General features: G+C 36.6%; 2 protein-coding genes across 3 annotated transcripts; one reads left to right on the top strand and one right to left on the bottom strand.

Moving 5' to 3' along the window:
* The first annotated feature begins 1,780 nt into the window (after positions 1-1,780).
* On the top strand, positions 1,781-24,515 carry spz6 (Spaetzle domain-containing protein 6). The gene is made up of 10 exons (XM_034970389.2): positions 1,781-2,104; positions 10,931-11,061; positions 12,167-12,322; positions 13,676-13,831; positions 14,682-14,807; positions 20,764-20,872; positions 20,965-21,098; positions 21,738-21,864; positions 22,335-22,418; positions 22,703-24,515. Exons 1-10 carry the CDS (start codon positions 2,072-2,074, stop codon positions 22,802-22,804), a joined length of 1,158 nt encoding a protein of 385 aa, XP_034826280.1. The 5' UTR covers positions 1,781-2,071; the 3' UTR covers positions 22,805-24,515.
* On the bottom strand, positions 15,662-20,523 carry LOC117983771 (nicotinamide riboside kinase 1). Of its 2 annotated transcripts, XR_004673739.2 has the most exons (5): positions 20,373-20,523; positions 20,231-20,293; positions 19,671-19,816; positions 18,527-18,805; positions 18,040-18,082 (listed from the first exon to the last, which is right to left on the bottom strand). XR_004673739.2 is itself a non-coding variant. In XM_034970394.2 (4 exons), exons 2-4 carry the CDS (start codon positions 17,893-17,895, stop codon positions 15,888-15,890), a joined length of 636 nt encoding a protein of 211 aa, XP_034826285.1. In that variant the 5' UTR covers positions 17,896-18,082; positions 18,527-18,671; the 3' UTR covers positions 15,662-15,887. The 2 variants fall into 2 exon arrangements, 1 of the variants encoding a protein (XP_034826285.1); XM_034970394.2 differs by lacking the exons at positions 19,671-19,816; positions 20,231-20,293; positions 20,373-20,523 and adding exons at positions 15,662-16,010; positions 16,892-17,018 and having other exon boundaries at positions 17,510-18,082; positions 18,527-18,671.
* Positions 24,516-24,964: the final 449 nt, after the last annotated feature.

The raw sequence follows: 24,964 nt of genomic DNA, 5'->3' as shown, positions 1-24,964 counted from the left end.
GTCGGTACTTTTTATTTTGCGGGATAAAAAGTACTCTCTGTCCTTCCCTGGGATGTAAGCTAACTCTGTAGGTACCAAATTTCATCAAAATCGGTTAAACTGTTGGGCCGTAAAAAGCTAGCAGACAGACAGACGTACACACTTTCACATTAAATATAATACTAGATGATGCCCGCGACTTCATCCGCGTGGATTTAGGTTTTTAAAAATCCCATGGGAACTCTGATTTTTCCGGGATAAAAAGTAGTCTATACCCTTCCCCGGGATGTAAGCTAAGACACCAAATTTCATCAAAATCGGTTAAACTATTACGCCGTGAAAAGCTAGCAGACAGACAGACAGACAGTCACACTTTCGCATTTATAATATTAGTATGGATTAGCATGGATATGCAGCATTAATACTGAGCTGGAACCTTTTTTCGGGTTATGCTTGTGCCACACGTGTGTTGTGTTTATCGTGTGTTGGATCAATCAATAAATGTATTTCTATTCTATTCTACACGTCATATTATGACAGTTCGTCTCGGCGCTTCTTCTGCTTGAGGCTTGTTGACATAATGCTCAACTGGAGGAAGAATAACTAACTCTTAGTTTAGATATAAAATGTAATGTGTGGCACAATTTAAGAAATAAACGTTTTTCTTTCTTTCTTTCTTTATCTGTCTACGCCATTTATCTATTTGTTTATCAGGGCATGGCATTACTTACCTAGTAGGTACTACCTACTATACCGAGGTAGCGAAAATGAAAAATTATAAAACTTATAAATTAACGAATTCACCACTAGTTACGCTCTTTGCTTCCAAATTATTATAATTACTTAAAATACCCAAAGTGTACGTAAGTAGAGATATATTCACAAACACTAATTTTAAAATTTGTAATTTTTTGTAAGAAGAGCCTAGCGGTCCTGTCATGTCCTATAAAAGAGATAGTCGATATCCTAAAAAGCAGTAACAACCCTCTACAAACGAAGAGGATTGTTACTGTGCTTTGTAGAATTTTTACAGAAACTGTATTACTAAGTAGGTATATATATAAGTTAACAGAAGTTGACAGACAGACAAACGAACGGATGGACGGACAGTGGAGTCTTAGTAATAGGGTCCCGTTGGCACCCTTCGGGTACGGAACCCTAAGAAAAATAACTAGCGTTATCGAGTTATGAGCATTCTAAAAGTTTATAAAAATATGATTGCTAATACTTTTCTTAGGCGTTAATTAATAAAGCCAAGTCTAACAGCAGCAGCTGCTATATAGCCTATATACGCACTACATAATACGTGTATACAGTATAGTGTATACTTAAATATATTTGTCTACAATCTTCATTCCTATATATAATATAACTGCAAAAATCAAACCTGCATTTAGACGATGCTATCTAAAGATGCAATACTTATAAATAAATATATATAAAGCGGACTATCTTGTAATAATACTACCTACTTACATATTGTATATTTTATACGCTATATAAATATTTTGCCAAAAAGGGTTTTCACTCGTTTCTATTTAGTAGACTCCATTCCAAATCATTGATAGAATTAAGCTTGCGATACCGAGGTTATAGCTAAATATATATAATACTAATAACTAATAAAACTTAAAAATTTGATAAAAGTTACAAGGTTAAAGTAAACCATGGTAATAACAAACAAAGTTCCCAAACTAGGACTCCCTGTGCTATGGGAAGCCAGTCTTAATACTTACTCTATCGATCGTATAGCGCGACATGTTCATAACTAATTATTAAGATGATTCTCTATTTATTTATTTATAAAATCAACCTCTCTCCAACATTTCTCCGCACGCGTCTTCATTACACCAGTCACTTCCGAACTCATCGACGGAATCAGACGTGAACGTAGCCTTCATTCAAAGAAAAAAAAAACTAAACGCGCGGGAATTAGAAAATAGAAAGTCCGAAGTTTTGTTATTTTGAAACATTATTTGAATTATATCCTGATTTATTTTTTAACATAAATAAAAGTCAAATCAGATGGATTTTATGTGGCGTTAAGTGGTTTTTAGTTAGTGTGTTATTTATTTTTACCGATACTAGGAAGATGTCAACGATGACGCGGTATTTAATTTATTTGGTAAGTCATTCAAATAATTTACGATATTACCTACTCATACTCGTACATCGTGTTATATTTTTATTTATTTCTAAACCTTAAGCCTTAGTCTAAAAATTAATAGGTAATTAGTTGATTTTCTACGAAAACTTAGCTTTTATTAGAATAGAATTTTATTAGAATAGAACTACTTCCGCGTAGAGCTTCGGCGTAGAACTACGCGTAGAGTTTGCTACGCATATTTTGGGTAGTTTTGATTCAAGCATTGATATATTATTATGTTTGTTTTAACAAACTGAAGGTATCCTTGTTTTTTGAATCGAAATTCTTAGCACACTTAATATTGTAAAGCCGAAAGTTTGTATATGTGTGTATGTTTGTTACTCTTTCACGCAAAAACTGCTGGACGGATTAGGCTGAAATTTGGAATGGAGATAGATTATATCTTGGATTAACATATAGGCTACTTTTTATCCTGAAAAATCAAAGAGTTCCCACGGGATTTTTTAAAGAAAAGCTATAGTCCACGACAGGTCGAGATGGTAATCGGAGTATGAGGCGCGGGAACACCCCGAACGTCACTCGCGCTCGTCCACACCGGGTTAGCGCAGGGGCTGTGCGGGTGTGCGGGGCGTTCCCTCCACGATTGCTATTTCGACCTGTCGCGTAATATACATATATCCACGCGAACGAAGTTGCGGGCATCAGCAAGTAGATACTTGTATAATATATATTTACTAGGTATGTAGTCGTTTTTGTCGGAATTGTAGAGATTATGTAGTTCGGTACCTACCTACATAGAACACGAGACAGTTAGATACCTACGTTATGTACCGCAAACACAGGCCATAAAACACGCAGAACACAAACTGGAACAGGCCCATTTCTAGCGCGGTGACGTCAAGCGCGTTCGCCAGTCTCATTTCTTTCATCTTGTAACGATTGTTATTTAAAATTTCACTTTGAATATGCCCATTTAAGTTCGTATTTGTCTCTATGAAATATTAATGCATCTCCGGTGCACGCGTCTCAATTCTAACAACTATAATCTAGTTCGTTTTCAACACATTATTGCATCGAACTTTCGCCTTTCTATTGATTACAGTAAGAGAGATATTTGCTTGCGTCTCTGTGACAATAGAATGAGAGAAAGCCGGTGCGCAGGCAAAGCGAAACTGCCGGAATGTGTACCAAAACTAGAAATGCGGTGAATTGTTGCAATTCTATACATGTAGACGTTTGATGGAGATAATGTTGTTTTATTGCAACCATTTGACATATTATTGTATCATTGTACGGCTATTGTTCAGGTGCAATTTCAGTATACTTATATGCCTACCTCAAGCTATAAAGAATAAAGATAGTCCGATACATGATAAATAAACATGAAATGAAATGCAATGCAATTCGTAATGAACTGAAATTACAAATTAATGTTTTTGTAGGCATGTTACTAAAATTTTGTAGGATCCAACCAAAATTATAAAATTATTATAAGCATTCAATGAGGTTCCTTATAATATTTAGCTTCTCATAGCTTCAAAACAAACAGTGACCTCGTTTTAAAGATACCGTAGCTATAGTACTACCTACCAACTACCTAATACTTAGTAGTAGTAGAAGTATAGTATGCGACAGGTTGAAATGGCAATCGGGTAGGGAACGGCCTGCACACCTGCACAGCCCCGCGCTAACCCAGTGCGGGCGAGCGCGGGTGACGTGCGGGTGTGCGGCGCATCCCGACCATTGCCATCTTGACCTGTCGCGGACTATACCTGCCATTCATATCGGTGGGGTTACAGAATAAGACTCCAGTCCACTATTTTAATACAGATCTACTTATATCAGATTTACTTAGATACAGATCACCAAACTTGGTCGACTTTAAAACCTTAGCATTCCTCACCTTCGTCGCCCTTAAAATATATAGGCTGTAGAGGCAAATCTACAAAATTATTAGTTTGACTTCTGATAGTAAGTATAGGCAATATTTCTATCTCCATGGCTTATTCCCAGAAACACCATCGGTGTGTGTGCGGTAGCGGCACGGAGTACCGTTCCGTTTCGACACGGGCGCGTAGGCCCGTTAACTAAATTAATATTTAATGAGATGTGATAGTTTATTGGGTTCTATTACATGTATCTGTTGTCTTGTATTTTCGGTAACCTATTTTAATACGAAAGAGCATGAACCGATTTCTACAGCCTATTATAGTTCATTCTGGTCTAATGCAGGGGTGCCGGGTAGTTCTTAAGGAAATTAAATGATTAGGCACATCGATATTAGACAACAGTCAACACAGACCAAGTAAATTAAACACATAGGTCTAGACTGAACCTGAAATAGTTCCGACATTGAATATAATCGAATTTATTTTGATTAGGTAGATAAGTAGGTACCTACCCTACTATACTTTTTTATTCTACATCAGATTAAGAAAAAATCCTTTTAGAGAAACAGAGAGAGCCAGCGCGTGCCAGACTTTCGTTATTTTATAAAAGCTGAAAGTTTCTCTGCGTATTGTCCCCAACTCAGGGAGGAATGATACTGTCTGGTAATGCATGACGTGATTTCTAATACAGTTCCAAAATATAAAAAATTGACTTTATACGTACTTTGACGTAAGATTTTTACACTTTTATTACCTGTTATCTCCCAAAGTCACCATGATCCAAACTTCGTAGTCGCTGATCGTTTCTCCCTGTGTGGGAGATAATACGCTTTCAGCTTTTATAAAATAACGAAGGTTGGCACGCGCTGGCTCTTAGTCAATTTGTTTTCATTCGTTGGCGATGATTTTAGTCGTTCTCAGAAAGATCGCGGTCAGAGACATAAAAACAAAAGATAAATGTGTATTCTGTGAGGTCAGAGCTGAAAATGTGGGGCTTCGTTACACTTTCACGCGTTTAAAGTTTAAACCATATTCAGAACATTATCACTTTCGTATAGCTGTCTATCTACTATTGTATCTTATAAACTATGAATAATAACTAGACTCGTACCTAATAATGCACACCTAATAATACCTGTTTGTTAGTCTTTGAAATCTTTCCTAAAAATCGGGTAAAATTCCTAGGTACCTAACATGTAGTCCCGTTGTCCCCGTTAGCCGTATCCCCGTTAACGGGGACATCGGGATTTGAATAAAATTATTAAAAACTTATCCCGTTGTCCCCGTTGTCATTTCCGTTTAACGGGGACATCGGGATTTGAATAAAATTACTAAAAACTTATCCCGTTGTCCCCGTTATCAATTCCCCTTCAACGGGGACTGCGGTAAATGAACAAAATTGTTAAAAACTCTTTCCGTTGTTTTCGTACTTTGCCCCCTTTGACAGTATCCGAGAGTCGACATTATTATTTAATTAAACCTAAAGTACCTAGGTACCATATACACAGTTTTTTCACTGTAATGAAATCGTTTAGTAAAAACCATAAGAATGGAGGTGTTTAGCTTTAAATTATCTTCTTCTTCTTGAATCTGTCGCAGGTATATTGTCAAAGTAGTGATATTATAATTAAACGGTAGACTGTCAATCGACTTCATTTTTTACAGTTTAATGGCCTGGTTTTAGTCATGTTTTAGTGGTATTGTAATATCACGGGATCATTATAGCGAGATTATAATATATCTAGGTATATTACTGGCTCCCATGACACATTTTCTACTTCTTTGGGAGCCAGTGAATGGGTCTGATGAAGGGGGGGTCAATGGTTGTATGAAAGTCCTATGTTTTTGAAGTTAGAGACGTGAAAATTGTCATTTAGGTTACTAGCTTTAAATATTAAAAATCTGTATAAATCATTTTAGATAATCCCGCGACTTCGTCCGCGTAAAATTTCTGGTTTCTCATGAGATCAGAAATTTTCCCGCTGCAAAAGGCGTCACTAACCTACTCACCTTAAGGCACATAACCCAGAATACCTAAATGCCAATTTTCATATCTCTTACTTCAAAAACATAGGTTTTTCATATAACCTTTCAACCCCCATTTCACCCCCTTAGGAGTGTGTTTTCGCAAAATCTTTCTTTATCAGACACTTTTTTTTTTAAATTACCAACATAAAGAATGTTTAACAAATCTAATTTAGACACAGCAAAAAACCACGAAGGTTTAAAAAGTGTGTCATTCCGTCTATTTCTTAATACATAATAATAGTGTCGTAATAATATCATTACATTTGATACAAAAACTTACCCCTTAAAAAGAATATTCGCTTACAAAATTTCATCCCCTATTCTATTAACCTTAAGAGGGGATTTTCCAAAATAACTCAAGCCTATTGGCGATTTTCATACCTGTAACTTCAAAAACATGGGACTTTCATATAACCTTTTAACTCCAATTTTACCTCTGTAAAAAAACATCTATGTTTTCGTAAAAAAAATCTTAGATAAGCGTAGGAGTTGCAAGTTTATTACGGTTCCTAGTTTGTCTGTCGTGGAAATCACCGTTTTTTTTGTAACGGAGAATGTTATGTCTAACAAAAATTATATTATTGTAAATATATTGAGAAGCTACTATAAGAATATCTATTTCCTTAAATTTCTCTCCTAGGGAAACGCGCGGTTTTAAATTATAAATTGCACGTATTGCCCTTTTTTGTAATACGAAGTTTTTTCCAATATCTGCTGCTTTACCCCATAGCAAGATTCCGTAAGACTGGAATTGACTCTCGTATACTGTTAACGGAGGCAGAGTACGGAAACAACGGAAAGAGTTTTTAACAATTTTATTCATTTACCGCAGTCCCCGTTGAAAGGGAATAGAGAACGGGGACAACGGGATAGATTTTCAATAATTTTATTCAAATACTGTTGTCCCCGTTAGACAGAAACGACAACGGGGACAACGGGATAAGTTTTTAATAATTTAATTCAAATCCCGATGTCCCCGTTAACGGGGATATGGATAACGGGGACAACAGGACTACACCGGTACCCATGTAGTGGTAGATCATAATATCATACGGCACTACGATTCAATTGTTTCTTATTATTAGCACTACACTATTACTAAGCACGTGTGTTGACGTTTGATAAAAGTCGCTAATTTGACTATAGTCGACACATTTTAAACTGAGTCGTCAAGTTATCTGTCTGTTTCGCTCGCACTTAGGCGTAGGTAAGTGCAAGCGAAACAGACAGATAACTCGACGACTTAGTTTAAAATACGTCGACTATAGTAGTCAATAGTCATCATCTATAATCTATATTACAAATCGTTGTTTGAAACGGTCAATGTCGGTCAATGAATCGTAGAGGCATGCGCCATGTAGGCAGGTCGGCGGCCGAGACTCTGGGTGAAGGTCACTGCGCTAACGGTCCGTGACGTCATGTGCCTTGTTGACCATTTACACTTCGAGCCCAAGTGAAAAACATGTTTTTGGATTTAATAACGGTGTGGTTGTAAAAAAAATATAGGTAGGTATATGTAGGTATAGTACGCGACAGGTCGAGATAGAAATCGGGGTATGAGACGGGGGCGCACACCCGCACGTCACTCGCGCTATCCCGCACCAAGGTTAGCGCGGGGGCTGTGTGGCTGTGCGGGGCGTCCCCACCCCGATTGCCATCTCGATTCTCGACCTGTCGCATACTACACATACCTACATGGACCGTAAAAACATTAGTTAGGTACCTACCTACTCTTTTACACGAAAAATATGACACAAATGTCGTCAATTTCATTCTAATGAATAGGCAGGTAAGAAGCACTACTATGTAGACAATAACATCTAATTGCGTAAATAATACTACGGTACTCGCGGCATCTAATGACATTTCATCACGAAACTGCAAAGTTTCGTAAAATAAGCCTTAAAAAAATACGCCATAGAATTGAAAGAGACGTTTCAATTTCAACTGGTAAGTAGGTAATAGCACAGTTTAACGAAATGTACTCATACTCAGTGGTGTCAGCCAAGCACTGTTATGTGATTACGTTATTTTTACGGAACTGTAGTTAATGCCGTGCGTAAGTAGGGTATGGGTAATAATGGGTACAGTTTTATCTAAGAATAATTCTACTCACAATGGTCATGAGAGATTAGGTACCTAACTTATTTAATCATTAAGGTCTAGGCAAGATGATTTTTCTTTAAACACCATTCTTAGACATTCTTTTCGTATACGATACGCTAACTTGGTAAATTTCCTTACTTATTCCAGCCTTTTTTTTCCTGAGGAAAATCCATCATGGATACCATCGGCCACGGGGGAGCACACCCTCTCGTGGCTAACAGTACCTATTCCATGAACAGAAATTGTTAACCAATAAACCAATACCAGGCATACCTCACCCACATCCTATTAAAAAATATGACGAGGTACCTATTTGGATCAGCGATTATTATTATTACGTTCATCCTAGTTCCGACGCTACAAATTACCATCTACGACCTCCATTCGAGTAGGTAACTATCGTATGTTACGGTTATAATGTGGTTCTAAGTTAAGTAGGAATACCTAATAAATATTTTGACCTGGACACTTTCATAAAATATGAGAATTCGACTTATCAATCTGATCGTCCTATTAACAGAAGCGTGGGCTAGTTACATAGATAAAATCTAAAATTCAATGCGTGAGCGATACAGCGGTCAGCGGTATGTGGGTCAGTGAGGCGTAACGGACGTGCCTTAACCGTACCTGCTGATGACTTACTTAACACACACATAGCAAGTGCCAGGCGCATGGCACATTTAGGAGTTTATTCGTAGTGCCTTCCAAATAAACGTAGATCTCAATCCCTAATTGCCAAAATTCTGTAAAAATGTGTTAAACGTTAAAGTTACATGGCCTCGAACATTTATATTTACCCTAAATCTTTGAGGCCTTGAACTTTAAAACCACACATTTTTACAGAAACTTGGAATTTTGTTTTTAGAAAATCTACAAAGAGAACCAAACTACGTTTGTATGGAGAGTGACGAGGGAGCACACTAGGAAAACTTCTCCTTACAAATATGACTTTTCCACCAGGGATAGTGGCAAGGGATTTGTATAAAAGTCAACAAAAAGGTTGCTTCATTTTCAAAGCTAAACTCGTTGAACTCTTTTCCACGATCGATGATTTTTAGCCCCTCAAGTACCGTCTAACCTTGTAACTTGTTATATTTTATTGATGAACACCTTAACAGCATCATTAGCTATTCTATTTATCTCTCTCTGGGTCGTTTTCCTCATTTTCAAGGGTCTCGTGGCTTGTGAACCTTTTCCATCAATTAAAATAGCGGTGGACTCAGATCCCTGCCTCATAGGACTCCACCAACAAAACGAGATTTGGACTCTTAAGAAAAGTTGGAAGTTTTATTAATTATTGTAATTATAATTATTGTAACTATTTCAGATGAACAGATAAGTTATAGAAGACAGCTTAATTTAAATCAATATCAATCGGAGTCGTTATTATACTTATATTATTATGTTCAGTCGTGTTACCTATCATAATATAAGTACTTAGAATTTAAAAGATAATAATAAATAAGTAGGTACAGATTAACGACTTTGTTTCACAGCTTAGTAAAATTCTCTTTTAATAAAGAACTTTAATGTTATCACAATATGCTCTGGTGGTATTGGTAACTGATATTGATATTTTATTTTAGTTTAGGTTCCTTCCTTTATTAAGTAGATAACTATAACTACGTAACTCTACAAGATCTCTACATTCAACTGTGTCGCTCTCGACACTCTCGATTTGAATCAGGTACCTAATAATAATATACCTAATCAAAGATAACAGACGTGTCCATAACCTGTGTAGTCTATAAAAGGTTCTACTGGTTCTCAGCAGCATTCTAGGTTACTTTCCTTAATGTGGACAGTATAGGTAGAAGATAAGGTGCTTATGCTACCTACTATAGGTATTATTCCGCTATCGCTAGTTGGCGCCGGCCTGTCGGGTCAGCACTTAACTCCGAACGTGTATGTTAAATTCTAGGGTGAATTATAAGATACTTGATGATGCACGCGACTTTGTCCGCGTGGATTTAAAAGTCCCGCGGGAGCTCTTTGAATTTCCCACTTTCGCATTTATAATGTTAGTTGAATTTAAGTGATGACATGGATACACAACAGTAAGTACCTACCTAAGTACCTAGTAAATAATAGGCTAGGGTAGGTAAATAGGGTATATGTTTTTAACGAACAATACCGCAGCAGTCGCTAGTCAAAAATAAAAATAAAACTGGCCAAGTGCAGAATCGCGCACTGAGGATTTCGTACTACAGTCGTATTTTTCAATATTTTACACGATAAATCAAAAACTATTAGGCAAAAAACCGGCCAAAAGCGAGTAAAATTCGCGCACAGAGGGTTCCGTATCTACTACATCCGTATTTTTCGATATTTTGCACGATTAATCAAAAACTATTATGCATAAAAATAAATTATAATCTGTTTTAGAATGTACAGGTACCTAATTCCCTTTCATATTATGATGCCCCACTTGGTATATTCATCTTACTTTGAAAGGTGAAAATACTTATTATTAGTTGTACCTAAATTTTTTTGTGATGCAACCACAAATTTCCAGTTTTCGGATTTTCTATAAGAAATGATAGATGATGATTATAGATGTGCTATAAAACCTACCTACCTGCCAAATTTCATAATTCTAGGTCAACCGGAAGTACCCTTTCTACCCAAACTTCCTTGACAGACACGACAAACAGAAGGACAGACAACGAAGTGATCTTATAAAAGTGCCTTTTTCCTTTTGAGAAACGGAACCCTAAAAATTACGACCTAATAGACCACAGCACAGATTCCAATGAATCTTTCAGTAGCGTGACCTACTTTTGAACTATTTATGATTTGTTCAATTAATTTACATTTACAGACGCTGGCGTCGCTATGTGTATCAGAGCCTGCTGTGGAACCAAAGATAGAATCAGAATCTCAGACCGATTCCGAAGAGCCGCCGGAAGGATACTACGCCTTTGTCGAGTCCCCAAATGCTACACCGCCTAGGTAAGCTAAGCCTCTAGGCTCTATAGTATATCCGTTATTTATAGAAGTTAGGCTTAATTTACATTGGAAGGGAATGGAAGCGAATTTCTAAAATATTGCATACTTAGCTGACTATCTTCTCACTGTAAAGCACCAATTTCTACCGAGATAGAAAATTCCCGCGAAGTCGCGAGAATTCTTTTAGTATGTGAGGTCCCTTAATATGTACTTAGTACACAAGCCCGGCTGAGATCTCTTTTCGTACATTGCGAAGTCATACATTGGACTATACCTACTTGTTTTGCGCGCAATATATATTACGGTCATTTACCGATGACCTCATCAAAATCAGCATACATTATCATAGAACACCCAATGACAGCATACATTATGTTGTAAGATGAGATGAATGTCGCCAGTGAAAGTGCCATACCTCTCACTATCAACCGATAATACTACTTGCCATACCTACTCGAAAGTAATGAACTAGTAATCAACATTAAGAGAGAGTTTGCATGTTTCGAAGGAGAAATCAAGCTAACTTTATTGTAGAGGGTAGGTACCTACTTAATTTTAAACACGTTTAAGGGCCTTGTTTCTTGGGAAAACATCATTGGTCTCGTTTTAGGACACTTTGTCGAGTTTATTTACAATTTCCAAAATATCAGTTAAGTGCGAGTCGGACTCGCACGCGAAGGTTCCTTACCGTCCTACAAGAAATACGTAACTTTTTAATTTTGTTGTAATTTAACCTCGAATTCATAGTTTTCGGATTTTTCCCTTTACTTGTGCCATAAGACATTGCTACTTGCCTTTCATGATTCTAGGTCAACGGGAAGTACTCTTTGGGTTTAGATTCCCTTTCAGGGTCTTGACAGACAGACACATAGACAACAAAAAGATCATATAAGAGTTCCCTTTTTCTCTGGAGATAGGTACGGAACCCTAAAAACGAGTTCTACGTACCAACCTACTTAGTAAACCCGCTGTAAATTCATGCGCAAATCGCGACCAACTAGAACAGGTCATACTGAATTCGGATAGCAATATTTTGATCATGTTGCATCTAGACACCAAACTTAATGTAAAGTATTTCGTTAATAAACATGAACACCTTATTTTGCAGGGTACGTCCTCCGCCTTACCGACAAGTAGCCTCTGAATGCGCAGCGTCAGCCGAAAAAGCTCACGTCAGCGCCAATAACCTGTGTGGAGATCTCAATAGAGGCATCATCCCACGCAATCCCATGGGACAGAGCCCTAATGGAGAGCCCTATCCTTTGTAAGTACTTTACGTCTATCGTACTTCTAATTATGTATAGTAGGCTATTATTAACCGACTTCAAAAAAAGGAGGAGGTTCTCAATTCGTCGGAATCTTTTTTTATTTATTTTTTTTTTTTTTTATTTTTTATGTATGTTCCCCGATTACTCGAAAACGCCTGGACCGATTTTGAAAATTCTTTTTTTGTTTGAAAGGGTATACTTCAAAGTAGGTCCCATTTCAATTTGGTGAAGATCTGATGAACATCTTCGAAGATAGATACTGGAACTCCTCAACGGATAAGAGTAAATTGCTCGCGATCAGTGTAATAGCTTAGTAAACAATAGATTTTTAACCAGTCATAGCATAATTCCATGGGGCCACTAAAAATTGTGAAATAAATTTTTTTTACAAAAAAAATAAAAACCGACTTCGTTACACAAACACTAAAAATTGAAAAATAATTTAATTTATTACCGAATATATTATGTATACAAGAGGTAATATAGTTCCATAATAATATTTTTTGGGGTCGGTGCCAATGAGGTGCCATTGTGGAGTCCCATAAAAATATGAAGTCTAGACGATTCGCGCAGCTAAAGCTAATTGGCACCGGCACCAAAAAATATTATTATGGAACTATATTACCTCTTGTATACATAATATATTCGGTAATAAATTAAATTATTTTTCAATTTTTAGTGTTTGTGTAATTTTGCCTAAGATCCGAGCTGTCCTATTATTTTACCTATAGGTACTAGACCTACCTTCACATTTTCCGGAAGTCTACTAAGGCTAGCACTTAGTAAAATCGTCCAGAAACAATTTACACTGGCCATGTACGATCAAGTTTACCGGGGACTATAAGCCGCGTCGAGTTAACTTGACGGCTATCAGTTGACTGGATACCGCTTCAAGCCCGCTGCAAACTTGACGGTAGATATAAACTTGACCGTGTATGGCCAGCGCTAGGTAATACCAGTTTCTGTGTTGGCATCACCATCAAAAATATAAGATATCGGGATATCCAGCTTTTTGAACTCTTCCAAGCCGCAAGCGTCTAATTTCCCCATATAAAGACTAGCCAACTAAGTAGGTACGCAGGAAATATTATGGTATGGATGCACAAATGCACAGCCGCACTCTCTATCTATAGCCTCACCCTTATTGTTGATAAAAAGCAATCTAAAAAGACCGCAGAGAGATCAGGCGATGAACTTCACGTCGTTTCCGAGGTGTCGCCATCTCTTCCCAACTTTAGGCAACCACCTATTTACTGAGAAATTCTTAATACTCAAAACCCCTATAACTTTTTGGATTTGCAATAAGATACTTTTTGGGTTGGGCAATAAGAATAGTTTTGTTTCGGCAGTGAGCTCATCCGTAATCACACTCTGCGCTTTCTCTCGCGTACTCTGCCGGTGCTGCGCGCAGATGATGCGTTGCCGCGCGTAGCGCACGTCACGCAACCTCCCGCGCACGCCGCGTACCCTGCCGGGCACGACTTGCCCGAGCTGCAGCACAACAGGTCAGTTCCCATAGCATAATGGTTTCACGTCAAACTAAGACACCGTGACAGTTTCGTCATACCTAGTTATTATATTCGTTGATGAACTACTAGAGTACCTAACCGAAATAAATCGTGGCAATGGGCGGGAGACAGTTTAACAGAATCGATAGAAGTTGGGATCCAAAGTTACCGGAATGGCAACCTCGCACCGGAAAAAAACCGTGAAAACGCAGATCCTACGATCCAGATTAGGACATCAAACGAGTCGCAGGGAACCGCTGGATACATTACATGCGGCAATAACTAGTATATGTACCTAGATACCAGTCTATCAGTGGACGCCAACAACGATTGCCCTTCAAAGCTGGAGTTCATCCATTCGTCCATTCATTGAAAATTAGTAAATTAGCTTAGAAATGAGGATTCAAGTGTTCCAGTGAAAAAATACTTAATACCTAGTTCATTGTCAGAGGCGTAATTGCTCTATTTAATTCATTTTCGTATCCATCATTTGGCCAATAGGAAGAGAAGAGAAGTAATGTAATTGTTATAAAAGATCAAGAGGTGCATATTATTATCTCAGACTTAGAAAACTACGAACCAAAAAGTTTGGATTTGACTCGCTCCAGCAATGCGCCCGCGCATTGCGAGGGCATCTTATTGTAAATTGAACACTTGAAAAGAGCAATCGGCGAGTTTCTTCTCGGTAGGAACGGCATTCCGAACCAGTGGTAAATTAAATTATTTGACGATTCAAAATCACTTGTAAAAGTTTACTTGAATAAAAATATATTCTTTTCTATTTTATGGAAATAAGAATAAGTCTGTGAAAAGGAGGGTTGGTTTTAAAGTGTAAATCGGTGGACAGGTTGGAGGAGCGGTCAAAGAGGTCAATCTCCGCGGAAGAGGTCCCTGCCAGCGAACTGCAGATGGAGCACCGGGGCCTGGACGAGAAGCCACGCGAGAGCAGGAAGTTCTGCGACGGTGGCGGAGTGTGAGTAATAAGTAACTTTATATTTGCCAGTTTAGTAGACCACGTACAAGTAGGAAAGCGTAGTGTGAGGCCTCTTCAGTAAGATGTACCAACTATATAGAAAAGGCGATGGGACGTATAGTACGCGAAAGGACGAGATATCAATCGGGGAGGTAACGTCCCGCACAGCCCCCGCGCTAACCCGGCGCGGGCGAGCGCGGCGTCCCCCCACCTCAAACCCAGATTGCCAGCTCGACCTGTCGCGTACTATAACTGAAGGAAGGAGACATTACTGGGCGAGTGGCGCTCTTTGGGAAAGGTCTTTGGACATCCAAAGGCTGAAATGATGACGATGTGATAAACAATCTAAGATTGAAAAATAGTTTGTGGGTACCGTATGTTCGACCAAGATAGTTAGTTTTACTTACAATGAACTGTTAAAATCCTCAAATACTTAGGTACGGATTATAAAAAAAATAGGGTTGACTGGAAACCCCTTTTAAATAGATAAAAGAGAATACCTAGATTCACTCACGTTTCTAGACCCAGTGGTTTGAGACAGAGCTTGACATTGATATTGATAATGTCAATCAGTCACTTTTTCCAGGAATCAAGGCTTTGTTTAATTAAAAATTCGACTGTAGTCGCAACCTGACTTTCCAGTACGCCAGACCTAAACCAATTTATAAAAAATAATTTTCTAATAATATAAATAGGTCAGATCAGTTGAATCAAAGAAATATGTTCCTAGAAGATCATGTATGATGTAGGTTTTAGGGGGTGCCAGACCCACTTAACCCCTCCGTTTACTCTGACGGAGGGCTCCAATGGGGTCCAATGTATAAAAAGGGAACAATAACATTAAAAACAATACAAACTGTAAAATATAAATTTATTATATCTCATAGCACAAAATAGCAACAATAGTCTACTAACTTAAGAATTTATAAAAATACAGTGTGCTATAATCAGATGTAGAACTAAATACATAGACCAAAACATTTAATCTTAAGTTACAAGTTGACTTTAAGAACATCTAGGGATTCCAATAAATTAGCCTAATTCACAGAAATCTACACCGTTTAGTAATTCAGGCATTTCTTACCGGTCATTTAAACGGTTTAATATTTTTTCAGCACCCATGCGCTTCAGGTCTGATATGACAATGTCAAGAGAATCATTTCTTGTCCCGTCTAAAATGTTAACACGTTTGTCTTTTTCGATCTGTAAATAATAATAAATACCTTAACCTTAAGAATATATTTTGCTGATATTTAACTGGGTATTTTCTTACCCAAAGAACTAATATGAAATATTGTTAATCGAACTGTCCCATCAATCTTTACAACTGCACTCTTTTTATTATTTCTTTATTTATTATGATTATTTTTTCATTAAAAAAAATACTTAATTATTTATTTAAGTAAAAGCACCGACACATTCGTCTACAGTAACCAGAACGCTAGCAAAAACTAGAGCGTTTTGTTATACTACCTAAACACAATTTAATACCAATAACCATTTGCCTCATTTTGTAGTTTTAGTGATTTAGTATTTTTCAAACCCGCAATGTATAGCGTGCAAAACTCGGGTCAATACCCCGCCTACGACGCGGCATTGACTCCGAGTGACCTACTTACGCAACGTTCGTTGACCTCTAGCGTCAGTCAGATGTTTTATTTGCAATATATCGTAAACGTTTACAAAATTATGCGTCAGTCAAATGTTTTATTTGCAATATATCGTAAACTTTTACAATTTTTTGTGGTATCATATCAGAAATCATCAGTACTATCACCTCTCTTCGTTTTTGCCAGCGTTGTGGTTACATCCTGTATACACGAAACTGCAACTTCTTATTTTATTTGACTTCTTCATAATGGACTCCACTGGTCTTTACTGGATGAGGCCAGATCAGATTGGACGAGACCAGACAGGACCAGCCATTGGTCGATTTTCTTTTTGAAATTTTTTATTTAAGAATATCCTATTCCTATCTCTATATCATATCTTATACATAATCTAAGATATCTCCTCACTTATCTTTTCTAAAATAACATACTGTACATCAATGAGAGTACTATGTGCACATACATATTACATACCTCAGCTCTGTATCTAAGATATTCTGGCCACACACACTGGTCAAAGTATCCATCAATGTCTGGTGGATCATACAGTCGGTATACACGACGGCTCAAGCACTCCGCATACTCTAATACGAAGTAATACCTAGAAATAAGTTATATAAATAAAAATATTGTTGTTTTATAGTACTTTGTCTACTTTTTAGGGTTCCGTACCTCAAAAGGAAAAATGGAACCCTTATAGGATCACTTTGTTGTCTGTCGGTCTGTCAAGAAACCTACAGGGTACTTCCCGTTGACCTAGAATTATGAAATCTGGCAGGTAGATAGATAGCTTATAGCTGACGTTAGGGGAAAAATCTGAAAACCGTAAATTTGTGGTTATCACAAGAAAAAAATTAAAATGTGTTCATGCACAAATACTGCTATTTCGACTTTCAAAGTAAGATTACTATACCAAGTGGGGTATCATATGAAAGGGCTTTGCTTGAACATTCTAAAACAGATTTTTATTTATTTTTAGGCATAATAGTTTTTGATTTATCGTGCAAAATGTCGAATAAACACGACTGTAGTACAGAACCCTCGTTGCGCGAGCCTGACTCGCACTTGGCTGGTTTTTTATAAACAATTTACCTCAAATGGCAAAGCTCCAATATAGGCTTATAATTCATAGCTGTGAACCCTTCTAGAACCATAAACTTCTTCCCTTTCACTTCCAATTTCCCACAAGATCTCTCCAGATTTTGTGCTTGTGCCTTATTGTCCCCATTTATGGTTCTAACAATATCCTCATACATCAATTGCATATTCAACGCTGAGAGAATATCATAATTATTATGGTCCAAGTTGTCACACTTTATATGATGAGGACTATTGTCGGGGTAGAAGTACTTGTCTTGATGGAAAATATATACTGGCGACAGTAAATGCTGCAGCCTGTTTGCCAAAGTTGTTTTTCCGCCGCAGGTGACCCCAGATATTCCAATAATAATCCACCCATCTTTATGTGCCAAAGACATACTCCCGTCTTTAAAATTAAGTTTGAACAGCTTGAATGTCAAAGGTAAAGCTTTGAAGTGTACTATAGATAGGGGTAGATATGATATACGGTAAAGGACATGAGCCCCCCTACAAACAAGAGTCCCCAAATAGCGCAAGTCAGCAAGACCCACTGTGGATTAGGAATGTATTTGAAGATTGCAAGATCTGAAATATAGAGAATACATTTTTAAATAGTAGTTAAGTTTTATTGTAGCAAAGAATATTTTTTAACATACAAGTTGACCTAATTTGGCTTTGTATTATTCGGTATTATTTCTGAAAATCCTTTTGTAGCGAGGGCTTGTTATAGCAACATTAATCCAAGTCATTAAATTGATGGGTGACTAACTTTGAAGGAGAATTTGGTGTACGTCAGCCTCGGCAACTGTCACTGACATTCTTATAATAAACATTAAACCTAAGGTACACTCAAACTCATTAAGTTGAGTCATATTATTATGCGAAAGAATATGGAAGTCCACTGCAAAATAGTTATTGTTGCAAGAAAACCTACCATTATGGGAATAATAGCAGCCAAGACCCAAATCTTCAGAAATTCCATACAAACAAAGCCTGACTGAGTAGATTAGGTAATCTAAAATAAATTACCTTCATCAATAAAAGGGTAAGAGTTAATCCAAAACACCAAAATTGAAAATATTGTAAGTGTTGTCACTGAAATCAATTTCCCCAAAACTGCATCAGGAATATCCATAAAGTCATAACTCTATTCTCACCACGTACATGTAAATATTACTTTCTTTTGTGTCTTTTAGTTTTCTTACTTGTGAAATTCTCTTCAGGGAATAAAATTGACTTCTCTTCAGTGTCTTTAACTTTAATTATTTCTTCCAGTAGTGGTTTGCCTTTTATTGCACGTTGAACTATCTGTAAAACATGAAATAAATCTAATAAACTCAACTTAACTTAGGAATATTATCAATACCAGAGTATCTCAGTCTATCTGTTACTTTTTTAACTGACTTCAAAAAAGGAGGTTCTCAATTCGTTAGAATCTTTTTTCATAGCTCAGTAGTGGAATCAATCATAATGAAATTTGGTTCAAGTATGTGCTGGACACGGAATACTTTTACCAGGAGACTCAGAGTTCTCAGGGATTTAAAAAACTGGCCAAGTGCAAGTCGGACTCACACAACAGGTTCTGTACCGTCATACAAGGTATACCTAACACTTTTATCTAGAACTCTGCAAGTTAATAATGAACTACATCATCTATTATTATGATCTGATGTAGTAGATAATTTTTTTCATGATTACATTTTTTTTTGTGATATAACCACAAATTCACGGTTTTTGGATTTTTCCTCTACTTGTGCTAAAAGATCTACCTACCTGCCAAATTTCATGATTTTAGATCAACGGGAAGTACCCTATAAGTTTTCTTGACAGACACGACAGACGGACAGACAGACAAAGTGATCCTATAAGGTTTCCTTTTTTCCTTTTGAGGTATGGAACCCTCAATAATGCTCATAATGCTTGTAATTCAAATAATCACTACCCATATTATTAAAGTGTTTGTTTGGTGGTTTGTTAGTTTGTCCTTCAATCACATCGCAACGGAGCATCGGATTGACGTGATTTTTTGCATGGATATAGTCAAAGACCTGCAGAGTGACATAGGTTACATTTTATCTGGAAACTCAAACAGTTCCCATGGGATTTGAAAAACTAAATCCATGCCAACGAAGTTGCAGGCATCAGCTAGTCAGCTTATAAACTATTTTCCTACCTTTTCTGCCACAGCTTTATTTGCAGAGGGTGTGGACAAGGCTAAGAATTTCTTTATGTTTTCTTCTACTAGTTCTTCTTTAGGTGTTATTGCAGGTTTGCTTTGTTTATTGCTCTTTTGATTGTTTTTTTTGATTGGATGGCTCACTAAAAAATCTTTATAGGTATATAAACTATAGTATGCAACAAGTCAAGTTGGCAATCGGGGTGGGGATGCCTCGCACACCCCGATTATTCCGCCACCCCACTATTCCGGTGCGGGATAGTACGGGCGCTGTGCGGCAGTGCGGGGTGTCCCCCCGCCTCATACCTCGATTGCCAGCTCGACCTGTCGCAAACTATGCGTACAAAATATTAACTGCAAATTTTGATAGGTACCTATCGTGTACCTATCAAAATAGGCAGGTAATATTGTGATATGTGTTTAAGCTAGCAACAGAAATAAGCCTAATAATTGTAAATGTTCACGATTAAATGATTAAGAGGTGAAGTGGGCAAGTAAAATTACAACCAATAAAATTACGTCATGTAAGTTTACAATAATTATTGTGTGTAACAAACCTTGACCTACGCTTTGAGGCCGGCTCGTATCCACGCGACGTTTCTTTCCGCTGACTTTAGTTTCTGGAATGAGAAAAACTTGTGATAATTTTGGTGTCCAAACTTCGTGTGCTTAACGTGTAATATAACGTGTCGGTTATACCTTCTGGGTCCACAAAAGCTAGAGCCTGACGAACTAACGCTGACGACATTATTTTATTATATCATTAAGATAAAAAAAACCATTTATATTATCCAAAATTTCAAATGTAACCTCAAAAAGCAACCACAAAAGCAACAAAACTTTTAATTTTCTCGGCTGTCAAGTATGAACGTCAATTATTATTTTTGACAGCTACAATGTCATTTAAAAACACGTTTTGTTCATGTCAAGGATGAAGATATTAGAGACGGGTAAGATTGGTATAATAGCGACCGTTTTATGATGCCTTTTAAAAGTTTTATGATACTCGTATATGTTTTATCTTATTTTAAAAATAGTTTTACAGTCATAATTTAGTTGCATAAAAATGATTGACTTTCCGTTCTTTTAGGTTCTGCATGTTATACCGAGCTATAAATGGCGAGAGCGCAGGACCTGAACGGCGAGAAGACCCCGGCGTAGCCCCTCATGCTCCTCACGCACCACCACATAGATATGAGGTAAATACTTACTCCTTTAATTCTAGCTTGATGCTTTTACGATAAACTATTGTAATATAATGTAATAATATTCTTGTCTTCATTTGTTGCAGGGTCCACCCACCCCGTGCCCTGCACGAGTAGAGTACGCGACTCCGGTATTTGCTCGCAATTATCAAGGTGTTTGGCGTTATGTCGTGCAGATACCCTATGAGGGTTATTTCACACAAACCGTAGAAGTGACAAGGTTCGTATTATTACTTAATTTAATCTTTTTTTGTCAGTCTCTTTTGAATGAGTTAATAATGCACGCACGTAAATTTTATTTAAAATACCTTAAATCTTATAAAAAGTTATAGCAGAGTAAAAATGTAATTTTTTAGAAGCTGTCAGTAGGTAATTAAAATTTAAATAACCTAACTAAATACGGAGAAAGACGTTTTGAATGAGAATTACCTAGGTACTTAAAAAAAAATCGGATAAGATCTTCTATACTAAAAAATGTTTGAGTAAGAGGATCTGTTTCCGTAGACATACCTATTCCGGATATCTCAGGTGGTCTCGGCCTCTATTGAGAGAATTTTTTACCAAAGAGAAGGCTAAATCGTGCTGTGTTAAGGCCACAACAGTTATGCGTTTTCAAATTCATTAAGGGCGAAAATTGATATTCTTTTGATTTTGAATTGCGAATCTCAACAAATCAATATCCAATAGGCAAAATTCCAATATTCCAATGCATCAAAAAATTTATATATTGCTGATATTTTGTTATTAGTTTCGGATCTATTCCTATTTCCTATTTATTTCATTATCAACATGAGATTTATTGCGAAATAAACATTTTTCTCAAAACAAAAAAGATTAAATTGAGTTCCTTCTTGTTTAGATGCATGCAGTCACGCTGCCACTACCTGGAAGGTGGTTGCCTCAGCTCACCGCGTTGGCTTTCGCTGCTCGTGGCCGAGCTGCATTATCCGCCACGTCCTGCCACTCCCGCTACACCTCTTCACCAGGTGACTGGGCTTTGAAGAACGTTTTACAAGTAGATACTTATCTATGAAGAAGTGACAATTACTGAAGCCAATAATCATTGCTCTTTAGACAAATTTCATTTTTTTTTTATTTTTTATTTTACTCTATTTGACTAACCAACAACATTTACACATTACACAAGTATTTACATACAAAAGGATTTATCACTAAAGGACACATAGCATAAACGTTAACAACTGGCTAGTACAAAAGATTTAGGTACAATGATGTTATAAGGCTTTAAAAGGCAGTAAAGTAAAGCAAAATGTAATAAAGAATTAGCACGTTAAATCGATTAAGTCTCATTACAAACTGATTAATTAGCTCCCTTTCGTAGGGAGACAATGAGCTTTAGAGCTTTAGAGCACCATGGGTCAAGAAGTCGTAACTTTGATTAAAAGAACTGTCCTGAAAAACCCCGATAATTTTACTTTCAAAAATTTCTTAACAGGAGTACCCGGCTTACGGCTCCACGGAAAGCAGCTCGGAAAAGCCGCCACACTGTGATGGACACGACGAATTGGGGTGCTACCAGGTACAATATATATTCATTTTTGTAATTTTGTTATATTTAACAGCTGTAACATAGTTTCAAACTAAAGTAGTTGTTACCGTTCTTTATTTTTAAGGCAATCAACAAAGAGAAAATAAAGATTTTTCATTTATAGATTTTAATGTGATGTAACTAGGTATGTAACATTATGCACCACTTTGTAAGTGGGCAATAAAGAGCTTGTACTGGAATCTATCTGGAATTCAAAATAATATTTCAACTTTCAATGTTTCTTCGTTGATTTTAATTTAATTTGTTGTTATTAGGTGCGTCTATACTACGACTGGTTCCTAGTGCCGGGTTCCTGTAAATGCTGGCGGCCGGACTACTTTGCGCGTTACGTCAGACGTAACCAACAGGAACTGTAGATGTTGTAATTTTCCCTTTTATTTTAAATAATACTCCAGCAAGAAATTGTATGACATTTTAAAAACCTATAAATAGTACCTTTCCAATATTAATAATTTCAAGTTGTACACAGCATGACACATGTGAACAACCATGCCTTTATATACCTAAGTAGCATGTATTTACCCAAGAAAACATGACTAGGTATGCATGCATTTTCTCATTTCTACCCGTGCATTAGTTTCAACTTCCCAATTTTTAGAGATTTTAATGCAGCGATATTTTGTTTAAGGAGATTTTGAAACTGTTTTGCAAATTAAAATATATTTTATTAAAATAATATGAGTAGGTAGGTATACCTATAGGGAAAATCCTAGTTTAACATAATTTAATGTTAACATAACAAACAGAACATTAACCCCAGAAATAATTATCACTAATATTTTTAAATAATATTTTTAAAGGTTTTATAAATAAGTAGGTAACTAACTACCTACTTACTGTAAATATTTACAGAATAATACTTTTGTGTAAATTTTATCGTATTTAGGCATATTTTAAGAAAAGACGAGAGAGACGTATTAAAAACCAATTTAGACTACCTACGTAGGTAGGTACTATGGTGCTAAGACTTTGTGACGATTGAGACTGTATTTATAAAAAGTATTGTTATATCCATAGTAGATAAATAATATGTACTATAGTTAACTATGTATTTCTTATAATTGTTGTTTGGCTTACTTAAACACGACTTTACTAAAACTAAAAAGTAAAAACCATACTTTTCATACAGTCGTTTTGGCAGTAATTGAGACTGTAACGTAAATAGTAGGTAGATAAGGTAATTCCTTACAAGTGCCGTCAAAACGGTTCAGCACACTTGATGACAATACTATTATTCATATAAGTAACTCAGGCTAAGACTCACGTATTTGTCGGACTAGATGCTCAACTAGCTTCAGACCCATCCAGGGTCTCTCTCTATACTCATGGCCTGTACTCGTGGCGCGAGTCGTGGCGCACAACAAACTCCGACAAAATATACCTATAATTACGTGAGTTTAGTCATACATATAAATGTTTAAAATGTAATTTATTTACTACTTAATGATTAGCCTATAAATAAAATAATTGATACCATTGCTTTACCTACGTTTTATCAAAAAATTATCTCATAGAATAGTAGGTATTGAATTTGGGTAGCTCTAGCTTTAGATTCGCGTTTAAGTTTTAACAATGTATAGTGTTGGGATATTAATTTAACATCGACTATTGCCGCATTTATTGCCGCCAATTGATAAAAATATAAAGAAAATGTTTTCCTTATTTTTTATAAATATAGATTACTTAGGTACCTGTATCGCTGGGGGTCTAATATCTGACAGGTAGGTACTATAGTCTCTTTGGCAATGATAGCAGCTGGGTGTTGGTTAGTTTTGGCTTACATCTGAATGTAAATCTAAAGTTACCCACATTTACTGTACATTAAACAATTAATTTTAATAAAGACAATTATTCAACATTTTTTAAGGCTCTTCACAACGTCGTCGTCGAGGTTTTTACATTATTATTTTTAAACGGTTTTTAGGAAGGAAAATTGTAGATGAAAATATAATATGTACCTACTTTAGGTTTATATCTGGCCTAATAAGTAGGTACAGCAATAATATACTCAGCTCAATGTGCATTTATTTAATTTCTAAGTTAGTTAAGAATGCAATTTAATTTAAATCTAGGTAGACTGTAGTAAATAAAAGTAAAGCACTTTTAAAACCTGAATTTGTTTTTAATGACAAAACACTACGTATTTAAGTACTAACATGGTACTAACCCTTTTGTTTGGTTTTATCGACATAAAAGACTTTTTTTTTAAAGACATCGCGCTATTTTTACCTAGGTACCTACTACTTATAAACCGTTCGGTGACTATCCCAAACCCACATTGAAAGGCTCATCTTACGAACACATCCACACATCGGTGCCTCCCTACGCGACGCGGCCCATTGGACTTGTCCCGGACTCTGGAGGTAATAACCCTCAGGCTGCATTCTGTAACCACCTCGCTATATCTAAGGTATTGCAGTTTATGCCACAGCAAGCTGTCATCTTTCGTGAATCTTTCCAAAGATACGAGAGGGTGAAGTGAACGACTGGAGCACTCGAGCTAACTCGAGCTATGT

The sequence above is a fragment of the Maniola hyperantus genome, chromosome 7 (genome assembly GCF_902806685.2).
Source record: "Maniola hyperantus chromosome 7, iAphHyp1.2, whole genome shotgun sequence".
Lineage (NCBI taxonomy): Eukaryota > Metazoa > Arthropoda > Insecta > Lepidoptera > Nymphalidae > Maniola > Maniola hyperantus.
This window is presented reverse-complemented; position numbering and strand designations above follow the sequence as displayed.